Below are 21,150 nucleotides of genomic sequence, written 5' to 3' on the forward strand. Positions count from 1 at the left end.
TTAATCGTATTTCTTAAAAGAATTTTATTTTTTTGTTTTTAACTAATAATTTTCAAAATTTACAAGCTTTGCGAAAGAATTTGCAAGTGTTTCGATAAAAATAGATCGGAACCTTGAGAGCTTTACAAGTTTAACCCCGACGAAAAGATTTTTGTTTCAGTTGTTAAGATTAAGATCTATCGAGACGTCTGCTCCAGCTGCAAATTGCCTAAGAAAGTTATCAAAGAAACTTATAAAGCTGTTCCGGATGATATTTAATCTCAACGTCAATGAGCAAAGAATCATTTTAAAGAATTGGATTTTTCATCTCGGGCGCGTTGAAACTTTTGCGAGAGAAGCTCTTTTTTTTTTTCTTTTTTTTTCGAACGTCGTAATTCACGGGGACAAAGAAGTGTCTTAACAACAGCGCGCTTTATGCGGGAATCAAGCGATGTCATCGCCGAGCGAAGGGTGAGGATCGATGGTGTTCGAAAGATAGTTAGCGACTGCATTGATCGAACGCGAACGATACGGCGATCCGTAACTCAGGGTCGCGCGTAGTGCTCCGACAGTGAGTCACGCTCAACCGCATCAGGCGTCGATATCAACGACATTTACGAGCATATGTTCGACACGCGTCCTTCCACTGCTCGTCGAATGACGTGCGATTGAAAACGGCCGGTGGCGGGTCGAGAGAGACAGACGCGGGGCAAGGACTATCTTTCAAAAATTCACCCTCGTGACGAAGACGCCTCGATCCCTTTCCGCGTGTCGTTATCGTAAAAGTGATACACGTACCGTTTTCGCGCCTGCAAAAAAAAAAAAAAAAAAAAAAAAATTACGATCGCATTAGCGTGCTCAAACTTATTCTTGCGCGCGCGTGACGTGCGACATTCGCGGGCTTGTATTGTTTGTCGTTACGTCTGTAATGTGCATACAGCAATATATACTATTACGTTGCCGCGTGCATATACTTCCGATTTGGTATGCATCTTGTGTATTGCATATCCATCGCACGTATCGATACGACTCGCTTACGATCGGCAACTACGTCGTAATATGTTAAACGCCTGTCGATAAGAAACCTTGGAGAGGGAGAAAGATTTTAAAGCCGCATTTCTAGAATTCTCGAGACTCTTCCGCGAGTCATTACGAAAAAATGTTTGACCTGCTTAGTCATTAATTAAACCTTCGAGTGTTATAATTGCATAATAATTTACAATAAAAAGGAAAAGGAAAAGAAAAAAAAATGCGCGGCGCGATACAGCGGCTGAAAAATCGACGTATATCCGTAATCTGTTGTACGATTCTTGACGTACAAACGCTTGTTGTAAACAAGAGATATTGCAAACAATATTTTTAATTACTGCCAGTGATTCATATTATATCGTAATCTTTTCCCCGCTCCCGTTCTCTCTCTACCTGCTCGAGTATCTGCGTAGATGCTATTCAGATCTTATCTTTAGGGAATTGTACGTCATGCCTGGTGTAATAATGAATTGGCACTCGTTTCACATTCGTTGCAATTCAGTGCATAATCGTAAAAACAAATGCACAAGTTGGCGAGGGACGGGGTCTGTAAGTTTTGTCATTGCACTTTCTCGCGTCTAAAATAATTTGCGAATTTTCACGATCGGTCACTCAAAGTCGGGCTGCTTCAACCGCGATAATTAGCGTTACGTTTATATTTGTTAAAATGTTGTACAGATTTATTTTAAAAACGCTAGCGTTGCAATGTCCAAAATGTATTTCGTAGAGTTATTCTACCGACGAGGAAAAATTGAAACGGACAAAACTTCCCGGTAATGAAATCATACAGCTATTCGCATGTTTTCCGGCTCTTTGTTAAATTACTTTAGACATTTAAGAATTCCAGCATCCGTGAGCTTGATGCAAGAACGGGTAAAATAGCAAGATCCCGAATATCTCGTATTAAAAAAATAAAAAAAAAAAAAAAAAACTGACTACAACGGCTTGCGAGTTTGAAAATATGAGCACTTGTTTAAAAAAATCGATTTTTTAATAAATTAATGTTACAAGTAAATTTTACCGATATTTAAGGGATATGAGAATTGAATTAGCAAAGGATAGGGACAAGGTTCGCACACACCTCTTTCCGAGGAGGAGAGGTCCCGGAATCTGGATTCAAGAGTCTAAATATATACCGTGTGTCACTTGCATGCCGGAAAGGTTTACAAATTCCGCTCTGGAGCCGCACGTCACTCGTGTATACGCAATGACGTGATCCTATGGATCCTTGATCGCGTCAATCGTGATCTACCGTCTCGCGGAAGGCCTTGAAATCGCGATAAAAAGAAAAGAGCCAGGATGACGCTTTGTCGGAAGCACAATAAACGTTTCACTCTAAATGATTAGTCATTGGCATCGAAGGAATTTCCATGCGTAGATCTTTCGATGCTTAGACCTTTAGATCATTCGTTCCTGGAGCCTGAATCCGCAGGCTTAATTCAAGCGCATCCGATTATCTGATTCAACCTACGACATTGAGATCCGATGACGAGAACACGTCGCGACTCAACATTCGAATCGTTTGTAGCAATAGATGACGCGCGTAAGTAAAAAGAAATTAGACTGAAGATATTTTAGGCTCTTTGACTAAATTTACAAATTAACAATTTTTTTTTTTTCAATCAAACGTAACGTGAGATTAGCAAGATCCGCGACAACAAAGGCGAGGTGCGACAGAGAGATGCAGTTGATGGGACACCCGGTATATCGGTGCATGAAAGAATCAACTGGCCGCATCGCCGCACCGTGGCACGCGTAAAGAATCGTATACGCTCACCGTCACCGTCGCGTACGCTTGGAAACGCTCGGCGGCGATTCACAACGTCACGACGACGGCCGGCCAATCGTCGTCTCTCCCGATGACTCATCCACGGCCGGGGCCTCATGTAAACTCTCTCGTGCCGTTCGGCTCGCAGTCTCCCGCCAATCGTGGTACCGTCGCGATTAGCGCTTCTCGTCTCTCAAGAGAAACGAGACTGAACGTCGGGAAGAAGAAAAAAAAAAAAGAAACAAAAATACTTTGCGCTCGTCCGCCCGTTGGGAGCGCCGAGGGTCGTCCGACAGTCAAAGTTCTGTGTCAAATGGTGCGGTGAGACTACACAGCCGAGAGGAGGATTAATCTGCGCGTTCGGGATTAATTTTTGAATATGAGAATCAGGAAGGGCGCACCTTGCCTCGTGCTTCGGCTGGTGCCGTTCGAGAATCTCGACTCTTGGAGTAAGTTTAGCCAGTCTTTCTCGATTTACGACTTTTTTTTTTTTTTTTCCCCGGTAGTCTTCTTTTCACACGCGTATATGTATATGAGTCAATGTTTTTTAACGCCCAGAAATATACGTTCTTTCCACGCGCGTGACATCACCGCGACGGAAAAGTCCCTCGGACGTTTGCGGTAAATAAAAAACCCCAAGATGAACCGCGAGGATGCTAAGCAACTTCTTGGATTATTGATCGCTCGGCCGATTTCTTTTTTATATTTATTAGACGCCTCGCGCTCGTCGTCGGTCAGTCCATCTGCTTTCTCAATTATTATTATTAAGCGATTACTATTTCGGCTTCGTATTCCTGAATCATCGTTTCGGTGATGTCATACCTGACCCGGAGGAATGCAGACATTATTTCGTCTCAGGGTTTGAAGTACAAGAAGAAAGAAAAAAACCGTATCGGTTGAGTTGGCACGTATTTTGCAAGTGCCTCAGGCGGGACGTGTATCATATACATATTAAAATATAGTATTTCCCGCATGATATTTATAGTAAAACTTGTCTTAAAGTGTCGAGTGTTAAAAGAAGAAAAAAATATACATATATAGGCCGGCAATTCAGAAACCACGATATTTTCGTCTTTAGTTGAACAGATCTCCAGATTCCGAATGCTGCACTAAAAAAATGCGATAAAATTATAGATAACTCTTTTTCTTTTTTACAAATTTACATTGAAAATAATCGTTTATTTTATTCGTGGACACAATTTTATAAATACGTGAAAAATTCTCTTCTTCTTCTTGCCTTACTTATTTCATTATTACTTATCAATTATTTTTGTCAATTTTTATCTTATTTAAAAACAATCTTCTTTAAAGCTTTAAAAGTTAAAGTTACCGAAGGATTTCGCTGAACAAAAATTCCTCAATTTTTTTTTTTTTTTTTTCTGGTTGATAACTCGATGGTCATCGCATCGATCACATTCTTTTTTCTTTCAGGGTTATTTGATAATGATTAATGTCTGCTGATTTTGCAATACTTGATTGAAATATTCGCATTCTTGCTTACAGCGCAGGGTGGGTATCTCGTTGCCGCGGTTGTGCGTGGCGCGCGTTTCCGTTTTTGATTCAATTGCAAGTCTAATCGCAAAAGTTCTCTCGGTATCAGCAAAAACTTAGATTCCACAAGCTGTAAACAGCTTCGTTGCCTGGGTTCGAATAGTTGCTTAAGAAACGCGGTGTTTGAAATAACAGGATTTCCATCGGGTGCGACGACCGTTGCGCGATTCGCCGTATAAATCGCGCCAGCATCTCGAGATCGCTGTACCGACCTAAATAAAGTAACCCACATTCAGTTTTTCCGTGGCGATCATTGCGGCTCTCGCGTTATCTTTCTGGCCGTTTGATCTTTCTATTCGATTTAACTTCCTCTTCAAGCTCGCGCTTTACATAACGATATACTTTGGATTAAAAATCCTGGCATTCTCACTTTTAACCAAGTGTATTTATATTACTCGTTGATCAAACGCTTCCGGACCGTTAAGGAATAAAAAAAAAAAAAAATCGATCCCAGAGCGTCTCACTTCCGTCATTGTATTTTTCGTCGGTTAAGATTTTTTTTTTAATATTTTTTCCACGTATTTCGATCAAGTACAAACATCATAAAGACTGCGCAGGGTTAATAATGCATTGTAGCATGAAAAATAGATCAGCGAAAGCGAGATACATGGAAACTAGCTCATGGAAGTTGCAGAATGGAAACTGTACACGTATTCTTTTATACGATCGTTTTCCAAACGTGAACGTTTCATCATTATTGGGACGAGTTGCAGACGCAGATGCGTCGTGATTGGCAAGTGTTAAAAAGCTCTGCCAGCGTCGGAGCAACGATCGGCGAAGCCGGCTTCTAATTTCGAGCGCTTTCGGAAAATTGTTTCAAAATATAGATCCCGTTTTGCGTGTGGCATTGCACGTGTATCGCGAGCTAGATTTGAAAATTGAAAAGGAGCTTTGCCAACGACGTTGGAATAATGATTGGCAACGACAGTTTGGGGTTGGTGGCCGCTTCGCGAGAGTTATCCGACGAGGGGGAACGGGAGGAGAGGAGGGGCCAACGAGTGAGTCATCGTTGAGCCAGGCCTTAGCAGCCGCAGGTCAGGAGAGGAAGACACTTTTAGCCTACATTTCTTCCTCGCCTCTCTCTCTCTCCCTCTCTCTCTCTCCTTTTCGCGCTTACCGCGCTCCTTTATTTTTATCCACCGCCGTTTATTCTCGGCTCCGCCGTTTCTTCCCTTCCGCCCATTTTTCTTTTTTTTTTTTTTTTTTTTTCCACGCCGTCGCGCTATCCCACCCCTTGTCCCCGTCGCTTTCGCGTACCGGTCGTCTTCAGACGATGGCATCACCCTCCGAGATTCATCTTGGATCCCGCTTCTGCGTCTCTTGCAATTGCCTTTTACGTAAGTCGTGGAGAGGCATTCAAAAGCTCGATGCGCCTCTTGCTTCTTGGTTTATAAATACGCGCGCGCATCGCATCGCTTTGGATTTTCGAGATCTCGTTTTCATCGGATGCAAAAGATGCAAACTTTTCAGGAATAAAGGGTTACACGATATAAAAGAGACGGCGCGAGTTATCGCAACGTAACGACTGTCACTTCAACTTTTTTTTTTTTTTTTTTCCCTTCTTTGTGTTCGTTAATGAGGAGAGAATCCCTCTGGAAGTTTATCGCCTCCCTAATCGTCCGAGACTTCGAGTTCTGCTTGAACGCTTTGCTGTTTGATCTTTGAGATAATTAAATTTGGGATCTCTTTTATTTCGGGCTTCTCGAGGTCTGATATCCTCGGATCCTTCTCCAGATGTTTCGCATTTCTAAAATTCCAAACTCGCTTGAAACGGTTGAACGTCAAGTCTTCGAGATCTCGACTGACTTTCTTGTTGTATATCCCTTTGATACTTCCATGCGTCTACGTATAACCGAGAAGCTCAGATATGATACTCGTTTACAATCCGTCGAATAAATAAATTAATTTACTTGATCGATTATTCGTTAAATATTTATCTCGGCGTACATGTAAAGTGGTTTACAATAATGCAGGTGCACACCTTTCCAAACACCACAAACGAATGATTAAACTGGAAGTCGTCAGCGCGAGATAACGTCAAATTTACGACGCCAAGTAAGATTGATGTGGCGTAACATTATTTCGCCGATATTATCTCGCGCAAAAAAAGAAAGAAAAAAAAAAAAAAAAATAATTCTATTTATAGGAAAATTCGCCAGTTATAAATAGCGATTCTCTAAACGCCGATCTATAAAGCTGCATCCGCAAATAGAGAGTGAGATCGCCGCGCAAGTTATAATTATTTCGTAACCCGCGGAACGTGTATATCCGAGTTAATCAATAAGTTGGCTCAGCAACGTTTCCAACAGAGATATAGAATCGCGACCGACCGTGTTACTCATTGCTATCGACGAGCGTTGTGTTTGTTCCGTATATGTACACATTCGAAAGTACGGTCTGACTTTGTGCGCCGTTAAATTTTCCCTTCGTGCGAAATAATCAGTCGTGGAACTCTTTGAGATACGTAGCGACTCCCGTCGCGTGTTTTATGGCTGCTAACGATGTACAATCGCAGATTTGTTTGTCATTTTTATCGATGTCAAAAGTAATGAATTATGTTAAGAAGAATTGAGAGATGTTTGTTATAGAAAATTAATAGTTGATAACGCCCCTGTCTCCCTCGCTAATTAATACCTACGTACGAATATTTCAGGTGGACATCGAGAATTTCACAAGCGGCACCGGGAGCTATGCGAGGACACGCTTCTACCGAACGGCACCGCCGCAGCGACCGCGGTCGCCGTCGCCGTCACCGATCCATCAACGACGACGACGACGACGACGACGGTGAGCGGTTGCACGAGTCCTGGACCGGGTTGCCCCGTCTTGAGCATCTCCGGACCGCCGACCCCGCAGCCGGCCGACATCGACAGCCACCCAGCGTCTCGCGTGCTGCCCTTCCTCTATCTAGGTAACGGCCGGGACGCCGCCGATTTGCAGCTATTGCGCGCCCTCGGGGCCACCCGAGTGCTCAACGTCACCTCGCAGCTGCCTGGTTATCACGAGGAACGGGGTATCACGTACAGGCAGATCCCCGCCTCAGATTCTGGCCATCAGAACCTCAAGCAATACTTCGAGGAAGCGTTCGATTTCATCGGTAAGCAAGATTTGAATTAAAGTCAGCGAAAAGATATTTTTCGGAACCCGAAGCAAGAACTTTCAAGTTGTTGATCGAGAAACGTTGAAGGAATCGCGCCCCCTTTTTCCCTCAACACAACTTTATAACGACGCAATGGCAAAGTCGGCATGCTAATCTTCGATCCTCGATGTTGCGAATTCGAAAGCGACGATCGTTAAACATAATTTCCACGATTACGCCGGCGGCATGCTTCCTGCCGTTCTTCTTCCGGCCGTTTCGTTGCGTTCATTCCGTTATTTCGCGGCAAGTAGTAGCAGGCCTACGGACGGAAACAGGGTGTAACCAGGCGTTTCCGGTGGACCATTGAACCAGAGCGCCCGAACAGCAGGAGACCAGAAGAACCTTCCATTCATGAAGGCATGAGTCATGCGCGTTCGCGGGCATGAAACGTAAGAGACTTCCCCCTTTGACCCTGCGTTCGCTCTCCTTCTTCATCCTCGATGGTAGACTCCTTCTCTCGTTTACGCGCTATTTTACGCATACATCGCACATCTGCGAAGAGAGGACACGAAGAAGTGAGAAGGGAAGGGAACTATGTTTGGAAGGGTAGCGGTCGTGCGTGGCGATTGTAAGGGCTCGAAAAGGGACGAAACAAGGGAGAGAGAGAGAGAGAGAGAGAGAGGCGGAGGGAAACGAGCCTCCCTCCAGGCGTGCAACTGGTGGAATGCCGGTTGAATAAACCGACTCCGCACCCTGTCGTTATTGTGGCACCCGATCCTCAAGTTTACTTTCGAGAAATTTATTTCTTCACGTGTTACGATTCACTCAATCACAAATTCGACGAGTAGCTGTTTCTTATATATATATATATATATCTTTTTAATTTCATTTTTTATTTATTTTCGTTCAGATTCGCAGTTCTTCTCAGCGTTTTTGCAGTAAAAAAAATAAAAAATATTTTTTTTCTTTTTTATAACTTAACTTAGATTATTAATATTTAATTACATATTTACGTAACTAATTAAAAAAAAAATTTTTGTACGTCCTGCGTCTTCGTAAAAGAAGATATTTGGTTTTCTTTTTTATTGCAATTGATTTGAAAGTGTTGAAATTATCACTAAAGTTTGATATTAAAATCTATTTTGAAACGTACGGTTAGCAGCAGCTATCTTCCGAAAGATGTCATCAACTTGTAACGCAATCGAATTCTTTCGCAGTGCAATAGAACGTTTGCATAGTCTGCATAGGATCCGGGCGATGCAGTGACTCACGCTGGCGATACGATAGCGTCCCCCATATATTGCATAACCCAAGTCGGTCGTTCGGGTTTCACGACTGTTTCATTTCACGTTTACGACTCGTTCATATTTTTCAAAAGAACGCAACGCACGTAACAGCCTCGCGAATCTTAAAATCTTTTTTAGTCCCAGAGATGATTCCGAACTAAATATAAACGTACGCATATCTTCTGCATATCCAAGTAAATCATGATGTACAATTTTGTAGATTAATACGAAATATATGCTCCTAATCAAAATATAATACTTGAATGATTAAAGATTGTAATAACGTGTCTAAATGTAGTACCAAAAGGTTCTTGCGTTGAAAACAATTATTTCTTTATATACATATGTACATTTTTTAAATTTCTTTGTTATCAGAGAGTTTTAAATTATTAAATTAGGGATGAATTTGGAGCAAGTACTTTCTGACGAGAGAAAAAAAATGATTTCTTCTCTTTGTCAAATATTATTTTACAATCGTCATTTCGAAAAGAAATGAAACTTACGTACGTTCGTCGTGTCATCTGCAACTTGTCTTTTATTTCAGAGGAAGCGCGGAAGGCCGGAAGCAGCGTGCTGGTGCACTGTCAAGCTGGGGTGTCGCGCAGCGCAACAATCGCGATCGCTTACATAATGCGGCACAAAGGCCTGTCGATGGTGGAGGCGTACAAACTGGTGAAGAACGCGCGTCCGATCATCAGCCCGAACCTGAACTTCATGGGTCAGCTGTTGGAGCTTGAGCAAGGGTTACGAGCGTCCGGTGACGTCGTTAATTCCGCGCCAGAGGAATCTACGGCGGCGACGGCGACGGCAACGTCAACGGCGGCGACGACGACGTCGTCGTCGACGACCGCGACAACGACGGGGAGTTGTCACCAGTGCAGGTGGAGTCATCAGCCCAACAGCGAGGAGGTAGTTACCTCCGGCTGTAGCGTCTGAGATCGGGCATCTCTCTCGTATTTTCTTCTTCCGGTCTCTTTTAAGGGTACCGGATCGGCGACGGCGTCGGTGCGTCGCGAAGACGCAAACATATCCCGAGAGATCACCGAGACCAAATGGTCGACGTCTTTCCTGCGCTTCTATGCGATAATCCCGTACAACGAATAAATCGCAGTTCCACGAGGTTGTATTGCCAATACCATATAAAAATACCGAATTTAACCAAACGAAGATTCTGCAAATACGAACAATGATGCCTACAGGCGTTCTTTCAGTTTTGAAATGAGGATTTGTGAAATTTTCCATTTTTTCAATTTTTCCGCCGCACGATATTTGTCGCGTTTTTCATCTCAGGCTCTTTAGCCTTGAAAATATTGGGTTTTTTTTTCTATTTTTTAGAATTAGTACTTTTTTTTTTTCCCCCCCTCAAATTCTGTGCCTTCGGGACAACCATTCAATTAAAAATGGTAAAGTCAAACTGCCGAACTGACAAATCGCGACTTATATTAAAGGACTCGAAGGAACACACAAGTGTAAGGAAGATACATCGTATTCTAACGAAAGATTTGATCTCTATGGAAGGTTGAATTATTATTTCCTATTAGTGCCACATGTCGAAATTAGTCTAAACGTTCTACATGTAAAAATAAGTCTAATTTAAACGTTACGAATACGATGTAACTTTTTTTTATACATATATCTAAGATAAATCTATAGAAAGGTTTTCCACTGTGGAGAAGCGTAAAGTGGCAGGGAGCGTATTTCACATGAGAAGAATTCGAGCACGTTTGCTCTTCCACCTTCGATAACGAGTAGCAGCGCGTCGCGATTATTTATTTTTGAATGCCGTTCGCGGGAACGGTGAACATAACTTGTACTTACGACACAGTGTTCCATAATACGCCTGGTCGAGTCAATAAGGAGGCAAGTGAAACGTGCAGAAACTCGCCTATGAGCTTCTTATTAAACGGTTGACTGTCGTTTGATATTGTTTATGTAAGAGGAAGCGAGGAAAGATGTGAAATCGGCGGAAGTGACTGGTCTAATGATTAATTATAGGCAGCTTATATCATGAAGAGAGAAACTCAAGGACGAGACGTTAAAAATTTCTTCTTATAATTACAAAACTTGATAAAGAGTTGACAAAAGTCCCTATTATTTAAATTCAATATTATACATACGTACATAATTATTTCTAAATTAATTGATCTTATAATACTGTTTTTAAACTTTAAAAGTCTAACGTTAACATTAAAAGGAAATGGAAGTCAATATAGCACGCATAAAAATTACAATTAGATTATGGATAAAACTGAAAATCTTCCTATCGATACGATACTTTTTTAACTTTCAACCGAGCGCTTGCCTCTTAATCGACTACTCACAAATCAGGCGTGAATTTTTAGTAGAAAAATGATTTTTTTTTTATGAAGAAAATAATCGTTGACTCAGGATGTATGAGGTGTCATGAGAGCAGAAATATCTAAATTCTAGTCTCTCAATTAACAAAAATGTTTTTGCAGCGATAGAGTTTCATACTAATAAAAATGGCAACAGTTAAATTAATTTTTGATATAGAATCCATTAATGTATCGATAAATGTTAAACGTGACTCAATTGCACATTCGAAAGAATTTGTTTAAAGACTGCAAAAATATTTCAACGGAAATGTTACGTATTTTTATAATTGTTTTTAACCGGCATTTTATTTTGTGTGAACACACAAAGGACTAGTTTCTATTGATTTCAAAAGTTTTTAGGATAAAATGTATTCGATGAAAAAAAAAAAAAATGTGCGCGATTAGAATTAAAGAAACCAGAATTTTTTTTTCGAGAATACGTAATTCTGCTATTAATACAATATCGTTCATAAGTATTTGTCTATTCATGCAGTATTAAATTTTTTAGCTGTATTAATACTGTAAAGCTGGCAACAATATTATGAAAATAATAGAATTGCTAAATCCGAACAAAGTAGTAGCATTACACAAGATTATCGAGCTGCTATCTTTAGGAGAAAGTTTTTTTTTTTTTTTTTATTTCGTAAATTTGCATCTACATATATTTTTTTATTATTTTAAAATATAAAAATGAGAATTTTTTATCTAAAATTCTTTTTATTTTAATTTATGAATGTAAGCAAATGCAGTTAATGGTTTGTTTTATGGTTTAATAGTTTAATCTATAAAGGTTGTGATCGTAAATTTTATCCGTAGGCAAGTACTTGTGAACTGTAGTGCATTTCTTCTCTTGTGGCACCCTTTACATTAGCATCACGGAAAAGGGAATGTTAATTTAATGGTAAATTTTTTGCGCAAGAAAATAACTGTTTATTAAATAAAATTGATTGTTAATAACTAGTTAATATGTTCAGATAAAAATGAAAAAACAATTGTGAGAGAGAGAGAGAGAGAGAGAGAGAGAGAAAGAAAAAAAATCGCGCTAAGACGACAGAAGAGAATTATAGCGAATACAATAAAGCGAATCGAGACTATATACCGAGAGTAGAGGGGAGATCACCTGTATGCGTCTGCATCTCGATTGCGGCGTAATGGCGTTGATATTTGATAAAGAAGAAATAATAATATATCGTTCACTGAGAATAGCTTAGTTCGTTAAGCTCCCTTAGCATTTAAGGATCTGGTTGAGGTCCAACCATCGTGATCTAGTCGTTTGTTGGGATAATGATACGTATGAGGATACGAGTGAAGCGAGACACGAAGCGCGAAGATGCTCTTGTAGTTTACAGTAACGAAAGAAATGAAAAAGAGTGAAGTCATGGTCGTAATTTGCGCAAAACGTATTGTAATTATTAGACGATAAGACGCAAGGGATATTTTTTTCAAGGAACATTGAAGGACCTAGTTCTAGTTGGATTTGTACGCGAGCACTTTAAGCACATTTATCGAGACGAATCGCTCTTAAAAATACGATTTAGCACGACGTAAGCGAGTGCTCCAAAGCGAGATATGTCGATTTCTACGGCTCAGTTTGTAACGTAGACGAGAATTATCGCCATGCAAGCACAAATTTCCGCGGTTTGATTAGCGAGAAATATCACGCGGACGCGGTAACGCCTTGTTTAACGACTCATTACTAGCCGAGACAATAATTTCGTGATAATATTAATATCGCGAATCACGGAAAAAGAGTTGCGAAACACTAGACGACGTGATGAAAGAACCAAGTTCCTTAGGATTTTACGACGACGAGTTCGAGTAATTAATTCAATCTTGAAACAAAACGGTACATATCAGCGAAGCGTTGCCTTGCGATAAACGACAGAGAACTGAAAAAGAAAATTAATAGTCGTAGAGACGCATGGTGTAGACAATTAAACGATTAGTTACCTTGCCAGCGATCGAAAATTAAGAGAGGATTGATATAAGAAGCGTAGTACCTGTTGCATCACAAAGTGTGTATGCATTTTATCGAGACACTGGCATTTATTAATACGACGACTTGCGATAAATCTTGACGTATTTCATTAATCAAAAAACAACGTAATCAAAACGAACAATTAATCGGCTGGTTTGACGCACGAATCTTTAAAATGCGATTTATTTCCCTGTATTCGGTATAACGAATGGATAAAATTAAAAAAAAAAAAAAAAATCGGATTTTAATAAAAAGTGCACTCGTTAATCTTTTCACTTGTTTCGTCGATTTTTCTAATTGTCGAAAACGTTCGAAAAGTAATTTTTTTTTTAACGAGAATTTTTTATTTCCGATTTAACTTTCAGTTCTATTTGTCTAACTTTTTTATTGCAAATTTTATTCTCAAATTTTATTTTTTAATTTTATTTATTCTTAAACATAATTGATACATTTTTACGTAAGCTATTTAAATTGTTTTTTCAAAATTTTGAAAATTGTTATTTAATATATATATATACATATATATATACATATATATATATATATATATATATATATATATATATATATATATATATATTTACTATACATATATATTAATATCATTATCACAAAATAATTACGATTAAATAGCTTGTACGCAATCAAACTGGCACTTAATAATTCATTGTAAGTCGTCGTATTCTTTATTGTCAAAGGGTGCGTGCGAAGGGTCGCTTGCCCTTTCGAGATGTTTGCACCTATTTAAAAGTATCTTCTTGCGAACCAGTCGATATATTTCTCTTTGAACGCGACATAAAGTATTTTAACAAAATTTTATATCTTTTTGAAAAACCACACATCGAAATGGTTTATACGACAGATTGAAACATTTCTGGGATCTTTTAGCGAGTTGAGTTGAACAATGAGACAGATGGATCCCGGGAGAATCAAAGCGTACATTTCGAAAGGATGAGAGTAAAGGGCAAACGTATGATAATAACTGGGATAGATTTGAAGGTAGAAGGCCCCAAGTGTATGATCGGATCCCAACGATTTGTAATGTACAGCTACGTAGTGATTAGAAAACATTAGCGTAAAGATGTAACTATATTGCGTATGTGCGTGCAAGTATTGTACTATATTAAAAATTTATTTAGTTATTTTATGAATAAAAAATGCAAAATCTTTTTGCCGGTTCACCCTGGAGGCTGTTTTAATGTCACACATTTCCGCATATTGCCAGCAGGCAATTCTCTTCTATTCTATCTTCTTCATTTCAAACGAGGTAATATAAATAGAAATTAATTAAAAGATTATAAACGTAGACCGACGTAGAGAACGATTATATAAATACAAAGAAAAGTAAATGTAAAAGAATCCTTCGATCTCGAGCCTTTATAAAACGTCAAAATTGTGTTTAATACGTCGATAGGAACGAGGATTGGAGTACGATAAATCATCGGCAATAAAAGTTTTTCTTTAAACAATTTTACATTCTCGTTACATCGTTCCGCGCGTTATATAATTTTGTCGCGGAGGTCCCTAATCAAATATATCAATTAATTGCTATATATCATCTGCGTGTCTATATATACATAGAGTTTTGTACGGCTCGCGTATAATGATGACTTTAATAGTAATAAAATAAGAAAATGATTCATAATCTTACATTATATCGTGTGTTGCAAGTATAAAACTTATATAGAACATTTATTCTTATATTATTACAATAGAAAATGGATCAAATCGCTTATATCGTAATCGGCACTTTCACACGTTTTCAATGTACTTGCTTGCTCAATGGAAAATATATATATATATATATATATATATATATATATATATATATATATATATATATATATATATGAAATAAGCAAACGGCAATTAGTCACCAATAAATATCGATAACATGCAATTTGTGCCTGCGACCAAAGCTCTATAATTTGTCAAAATATCTTTACGAGGTGAAGGATTATTATATTGCTTTTTACAAAATGTAACTTGCATTGCAGCTTGCAAAAACGTATATTTATACTTTCCGTAACTAACACTGTGATTAGAGAATTATCTGTTTATTTATAATGACTCAATTTGCGAGACGCACTAAAATTAAATTTACTTGCTACTTAGGTGTCTTCCTTATTGCTTAGGATGATCCATAAATCATGCATCGGAAGGATACGGAAAATTAATCGTCACGCATGTGAAATATTTTTTACTAAATTAATATTGTTTTATTAATCTAAATATCTAAATTCTTATCACTAGCAATCTAAGTCTCTTTAGTCACAAGTAATCTTGTTTGCTGATATTCTCAACCTTTTAAAAATTATTATTAAAAAGAAAAAAAAAAAATTCTATTTTGACTTTCAATTTATTTTATAGTTTCATAGCCACTTAGAAGAGAAAAAAAGAAAAAGCGAGACAAAAAGATCTACGTTTTTCTTTTAGCATTTATCTCTTTAAAAGTAATACAAATTGTGCAATTATTAATATAAAAAAAACTTTTCAAAAATAATTAACAAGAAAAGATTATCACTTTTTAATTACTTTAAGTCAGACTAAGTAAAAAAACCAATTAAGATCTTTAATGTGATGTAAAATTAATACTTAAATAGATTTAATGATTTTCTGTAAATTTAAATATAATAAAAAATTCTATTAATTTAATATATAATAGAGAAATTATTAAATGATCTTTTGACCTATTCGTATGCTATATAATGTAAAAAAAAAAATATATTATAATATCAACAATTAAAATAGTTAACACAACATGCCGGTTTTCAGTCATTTAGCCTGCGGCTGTTACAAATTTCCTAGGAAACAAAAAAATTGGATTTGGTGCTAATTTTAGAATTCCGTAGGAAATTGTTGTAAATATGAAAAAGAACAATATACGTAGTAATAATCAAGGGATTAACGCGGCGCGCGACTTATGGCTCATCCTGCAGCTGGGCGATTATCGTAAAGAGCAAAGAGCCAAGAAGGCATGATTTTTATTACATCGAAAAGATTAGTTACTGGCTAACGCAGCCATTGCGCGAATCAACGTAGCATTTTCCTCACGAAGTCGTTCTCGTTCTAGGGCCATCTCGTGTTGTTGTTTTAAAAGGCGAGCTTCCAGCGCCATTATTTTATGGTCTCGATCTTCTAGAAGGGATAGTAACCTTCTGTTTTCCTCTTGCGCTCGTTCGATAAGCTATACATTTGATAAAAATAATATGATATATCAGTTGACTCCCATCACTACCTTGATTGGCTCGATTTGCCGTTGGCAGTCGCCGATAGCAATTCGAGGTAGCGATGGCAGCCAACTGACATAATACATTAACCACTTTTATTTATTTTAAATTACTCAACCATCTATTATAAGTACATGATTAAATTACCGTTTTTGTTTAATGTAATTGAGAATTAAATATTACTTGTTTGTTAATGTTTTTTTTTTTTTTTCTTAGAACAGAGAAATCTCGTTAAATATCCTTTCAAGAAGAAAAAAAAAAAAATTTTCTATTGTAATGAAATTAAAAATAATTTTTAATTGACGGAATATATTCTGTCTAATTAATAACTCACTTCATGCGGGTTGTCGCCCGTCGGCGTTGGCAATCTTGGCCTGACAGTCGCATTGGCACTATTCGCAGACGTTTGCGGCTCGTGATTGCCATGGTCCGATTGATTAACGCTATCGGATTGATTGAGAGAATCGAACTCTTCGTCGTCAGCCTCCAAATCAGAGTGACTAAAACGCAGATGTTAACAGTCTCATGTAAATTAAAGTTTCGCTTTCTGTTCAGATATTGATTATTGGTTTCCATTAGTTACATTAGTTTTAAATATCATGCCATTTATAAATCGCATTAGGCACGACCATCTCTCGATGCAGATTCAAAAAATATGTCACATATGTAATCCGTACTATTTTAATTACGATATGTAATTGTTTAAATCAATTTTAAATTACAATCTGTATTATATATAATTCTAACAAAGATAAAAATCTCAGACATATATTTTGTGACTCGTATTTGTCTTTAAAATTTTTTTTTAAAGTCACCAAAACTTTATATTCTTAAATGGTTTTTTTTTTTTTTTTTTGTTAATACACAATAATTTAAAAAGATAGATAATTATTCTTTAATTATGTCAGTCCTGTAAATTACATAATTAGAAAATTAATTTTTTTTTAACTATAAAATTATTAGATGAATAATTTTATATTTTTTAAAACGTTTAGACCCAATTATTTCACACATCATATCCTTTGTATCGCATTAAGTCTTCTTTTCAAAAAAGTTGAATTTTATTGTTAATTATTTTATTATTTAATGGTTACTGTTAATATTTGGAGTTATTTTAAAATGTAATACTAGTTATTTTGCAACGTAGGCTTTGAAGAATGTAATGACTATTTGTTAATCGATTAATAAAGATTCTATCAGCTCTATCGTACTTCGTACAGGTCGTGCCTAATCGTAGTTGTTCCAATACGATATAACGCACTTACCAACTGTGCCTAACTATACATGACCTGTATGAAGTACGGTAGGCCCTAGAAAACAGTTATAATTCATTAACGAAGACGGCCAAAGATAGCTATCGGACCATAACAAAAATGCTGATTTTCCAGTTTTCAATAATTACATATGAATATGAATGATGTACCTTTTATTTCGCCTTTGTGCATACATTCTGGCGTTCCGTTCCTGCAAAATAAACGCGTATAAGTAATTGCTTAAACATTTGGTAAATTTTGATCGTAGTTAAAAGATAATCTAGAATTTAAGTTAATTATTAAAAAAAATTTGGATGCTATATATAAAAAAATTAATTAATAAAAAATAAATAATCCCAATTTTTGTTCTAGGCGCAAATTAATTTTGTCGAGTACACCGAAGAGCAGATATAGCGTTTTCTGCGGCGACAGCGGCTAACGTACGTAATCCTAGGTGCCAGAGGCAGGGAATGAGAGAACGGGGGGGAAAATCAGTCTTCGGCAATCCGGCCGGCGCGGTACATAGATGCGGCACATATGAAACTCGACGCACACGACTCTAAAGTCACGTTCGCTAGCTGTCGTCGGCGCAGCAAACGCCATATCTGTTTTCCAGCGTACATCATATGTATATTCGTGATTGCATGTATATGTGTATAAGCATAGAAGAGAAAATATAATTTCTAAACCTTTCTTTTTCTCTTTCAACTTTCGAGATTACATTTTTTTTTTTTAATATGTACTATGTAAAGTGCGTGTAATCTACTTTCGGTCTTCTTATATGAATCTTTTCCAGCGTACGCATTTGTCGGAACGTCCTGCATAAAAAGTAAAAAAATGGAATTGACTGCACTTACTTCTATTAATTCGTGATCAAGAAATTCATTGTGATGCGTGTTGTGCTTAGTTTCAAGGCAAGTACCGCTAAGCTCCTCCTCGTCTTCCCCCGTACTACCTCCAGTGCTCTAAGAAATTATGTATTTTACCAAATGTTTGAAATATTTTTACAACACAAACATTCAAGAATAAAGCTACATCCCACAAGTAATACTAATTATTGTCAGACTTGTATTATAATTGTTTTAATACTTGAACGTGTTGTCAAAAGTTGATAGTCAAAAAGAAAATTTATTTTATTTAAAGTAAATTTTAAAAATTGAAAAATTCAAGAAAAAGAAATTTATGTTTGTGTGTATGTGTAAAAATTAAAAAAAAAATTATAAAACTTTAAAAATGCAAGTTTTGTAAGATGCAAGGTTTCAACAACGCGTATGTCCAGAAGTTCAACAAATCCGCAGGTTTATATAAAAGCTTGATTAATCTGAAGACCGAATTTCCTTTCTTTCTTTGTTTTTTTTTTTTTTTTCCAAAATCTATAAACTGCGTTTCTTATACTATAATTCCCGTTAAAGTTTAATCCAAGCGGGTTACTTATAAGTTGATTGACGATAACAATGGCGAACCTCTGTCGACGGTAAATGTACGACTCCTGTGCTACGCCGTTTTTCTCGCAGTTTCCGTCGATCGCGTTGCTGCTTTCCCTTGTTTATATGCGTTGGCCTGTGCAAACAGGATACGACACTAAAGACACTAGAACCAGATCCAGAAAGTATATTAGGCAATTACGTAAAGTTCCGTGCATCAATGATGCTGTTGGCTAATGGACACTCCAAGCGCGACAATAAGTTTCTACGGTTCTCTATCAGTTTCCTAAGCGCATGCGATCGCGAATTACATACCGGCCGGTCACGCGTTTATCCTGTTTCCTTATTATGGGTTTGCTCTGTGGGTTATCATGGTCAGGTGGAAGTACAGGGTTAGAGCTTGTGTCATAAGCGCCCTGTGATTCTTCTACATCAGGTGTATTTTCTATAAATAAATAAAAGCAATTAGGCTGATACCATTTACGATCATAATTTCTTGAATTATCTTTTTTCACATTATTTATATATATATATATATATATATATATAAACTATTAGCCCTAATAGCTGTTAATTATAATTAAAAAAAAATATTTGTATTTAATTTTACAGCTTTTAATTTTATAAAAAATTTTCTGACTTTCCTTTTTTTTAATATCTGTTTTGGGTTGAAGTTTAAATTAGTAAATAACACATGAAAAATTTCGAGCCGGCCATTTGTAAACAGTTCCATAACCACTAACACGTACTTTGAAAGCTTATGGAAGACGCATCTACCGTTCTTGCCGGGCCTACTCTGGCCCTAGCGGTTCTAATTCTGGACCTTCTAGACGTCAACTCGAAGTCGTTATCGAAGTCTTCCTGGCTGACGGAGCTGGACGCCATGCCGGTGATATCGCTGCAACGCAAAAACTTGCCTGTGACATAGATACTTGTCGCAGTGTATGTACACGGAACGTAAGAGTAAAGCACCACCCATGAAAATGCGTGTGTCGTGCGGTAAGAGAAAGAAAGAGAACAAAAATAGGTCCTTACAAAAAATACCTGGACATCTGAACAAAGGGTAGGTTCTGACGTGCGATACCTGCGGGAAGGGGGACTCGTTTTCGTCTCGAGCGGGTGTCCGTGGGCACTTTAATAGCACTCGATCTATCACTATTGTCTCCTAGGACTCGTCTGAGAAAAAGGGAGAGGAAGAGAAGTCGAGAGAAGAGTTCCTTGAAACAGAAAAAAAAAAAAAAAAAAAAAAAAAAAAAAAAGAAAGAAACCGAGATCGCGGACAAAATAAAACCACGAAGAAAAGAAAAGAAAAAAAAAAAAAAAAGAAGAAATACAGAGAAATGAAAGACGCAACGTGCGCAGGTAGGCGGAAGGCCCGCGAATCGAACGGCGAGGATAATCAGAGGATCACCTGAAGTGGCTCTCGGCTGCCGATTTGGTGACTCACGGACGACCCGAGCTAAGGATTGACAGCTGTCAGCCGACGTGAACGGCGTTTATAAACATTGGCCGGGACGGGCGCATAGTCTAAACGTAGCCGCGAGATCGGCGTATCGATCGTCGCGCCCGTGACAGGTGGAGATCCGAATCGAGGTGGCCGCCCTTATAAAACAATCGCGCGCTTTGGTCGCAGGGGTTCACCGTATCGTCTCTTCCTCTGAATCGCCGTTCGTTGCCGCAGGTAGCTGATAGCACACACGGTGACACGGGGACACTTGGCTTGTTGTTCGCTGTGCTAGGCCGCCCCCACCTTTGGCACGAGGCACGATGCGTAGTACGACAGATGACAGACGGCACGAAGACCGGGCAAAGCGTTCCGAAAGCGTAAACGAATCGACCACGGACTATGGCGGACGGAAAACGGTCCGCCAATCAGCTTCTCGTTCTTGGTAGAGCGATGAATCGACTTTTTACCACGCCGGCCAATAGACATAGATTGAAAGTGAGTTACTCTTATTAGATCGATGACAAAAACAGGTTTGCGCCAATCCGTCTTTCTTTTTCTATTATTATAATTAGGAGATGAAATAAAGACGATGATCCTTAAAGATTTTCAGAAGTATAGAGAGAAAGAAAATAGAAGCGATTGTGAGATTTATTATAACGTAAGTTGTAAAATTTTTTTCATTATTTTTCATAATGGCACGATTAATAATTTTGAGAATACACGAAAGTCGCAAGAGACCACTGCTTTAAAGTCTTTAAACGATCGATATAAAATCATAAATGCCGGTTTA

At 38.0% G+C, this 21,150-nt stretch overlaps 2 protein-coding genes across 9 annotated transcripts in view; one reads left to right on the forward strand and one right to left on the reverse strand.

The window, feature by feature from the left end:
• LOC139104430 (dual specificity protein phosphatase 10) overlaps window positions 1–14,192 on the forward strand; it is a 33,864-nt gene extending 19,672 nt beyond the window's left edge. For all 3 annotated transcript variants that reach the window (XM_070659902.1, XM_070659904.1, XM_070659903.1), the window contains 2 exons: window positions 6,981–7,424; window positions 9,237–14,192. In XM_070659902.1, coding sequence (XP_070516003.1) covers window positions 6,981–7,424; window positions 9,237–9,628 — 836 coding nt within the window. In that variant the 3' untranslated portion in view covers window positions 9,629–14,192. The remainder of the gene's footprint in view (window positions 1–6,980; window positions 7,425–9,236) is intronic.
• Window positions 14,193–14,862: 670 nt separating this feature from the next.
• LOC139104433 (PRKC apoptosis WT1 regulator protein) lies at window positions 14,863–20,674 on the reverse strand. 6 transcript variants are annotated; one of them, XM_070659918.1, is made up of 10 exons: window positions 20,555–20,674; window positions 19,949–20,089; window positions 19,663–19,811; window positions 19,229–19,358; window positions 18,953–19,079; window positions 18,347–18,454; window positions 17,660–17,700; window positions 17,502–17,546; window positions 16,571–16,736; window positions 14,863–16,193 (listed from the first exon to the last, which is right to left on the reverse strand). In XM_070659918.1, exons 2-10 carry the CDS (start codon window positions 19,963–19,965, stop codon window positions 16,008–16,010), a joined length of 969 nt encoding a protein of 322 aa, XP_070516019.1. In that variant the 5' UTR covers window positions 19,966–20,089; window positions 20,555–20,674; the 3' UTR covers window positions 14,863–16,007. The 6 variants fall into 6 exon arrangements, with proteins under 6 accessions (XP_070516019.1, XP_070516022.1, XP_070516018.1 ...); XM_070659921.1 differs by lacking the exon at window positions 20,555–20,674 and adding an exon at window positions 20,325–20,548 and having other exon boundaries at window positions 19,998–20,089; XM_070659917.1 differs by lacking the exon at window positions 20,555–20,674 and adding an exon at window positions 20,325–20,548.
• Between the last annotated feature and the right edge of the window lie 476 nt (window positions 20,675–21,150).

The sequence above is a fragment of the Cardiocondyla obscurior genome, linkage group LG07 (genome assembly GCF_019399895.1).
Source record: "Cardiocondyla obscurior isolate alpha-2009 linkage group LG07, Cobs3.1, whole genome shotgun sequence".
NCBI classification, from domain to species: domain Eukaryota; kingdom Metazoa; phylum Arthropoda; class Insecta; order Hymenoptera; family Formicidae; genus Cardiocondyla; species Cardiocondyla obscurior.

What these genes read in the sequence shown, in the direction of transcription:
- LOC139104433 (XM_070659918.1), bottom strand. An exon ending in TTGATCACGAATTAATAGAA is followed by an intron (nt 17,701 to 18,346) that starts GTAAGTGCAGTC and finishes TTTATTTTGCAG; the next exon opens with GAACGGAACGCCAGAATGTA. An exon ending in TGTATAGTTAGGCACAGTTG is followed by an intron (nt 16,737 to 17,501) that starts GTAAGTGCGTTA and finishes TCTGCGTTTTAG; the next exon opens with TCACTCTGATTTGGAGGCTG.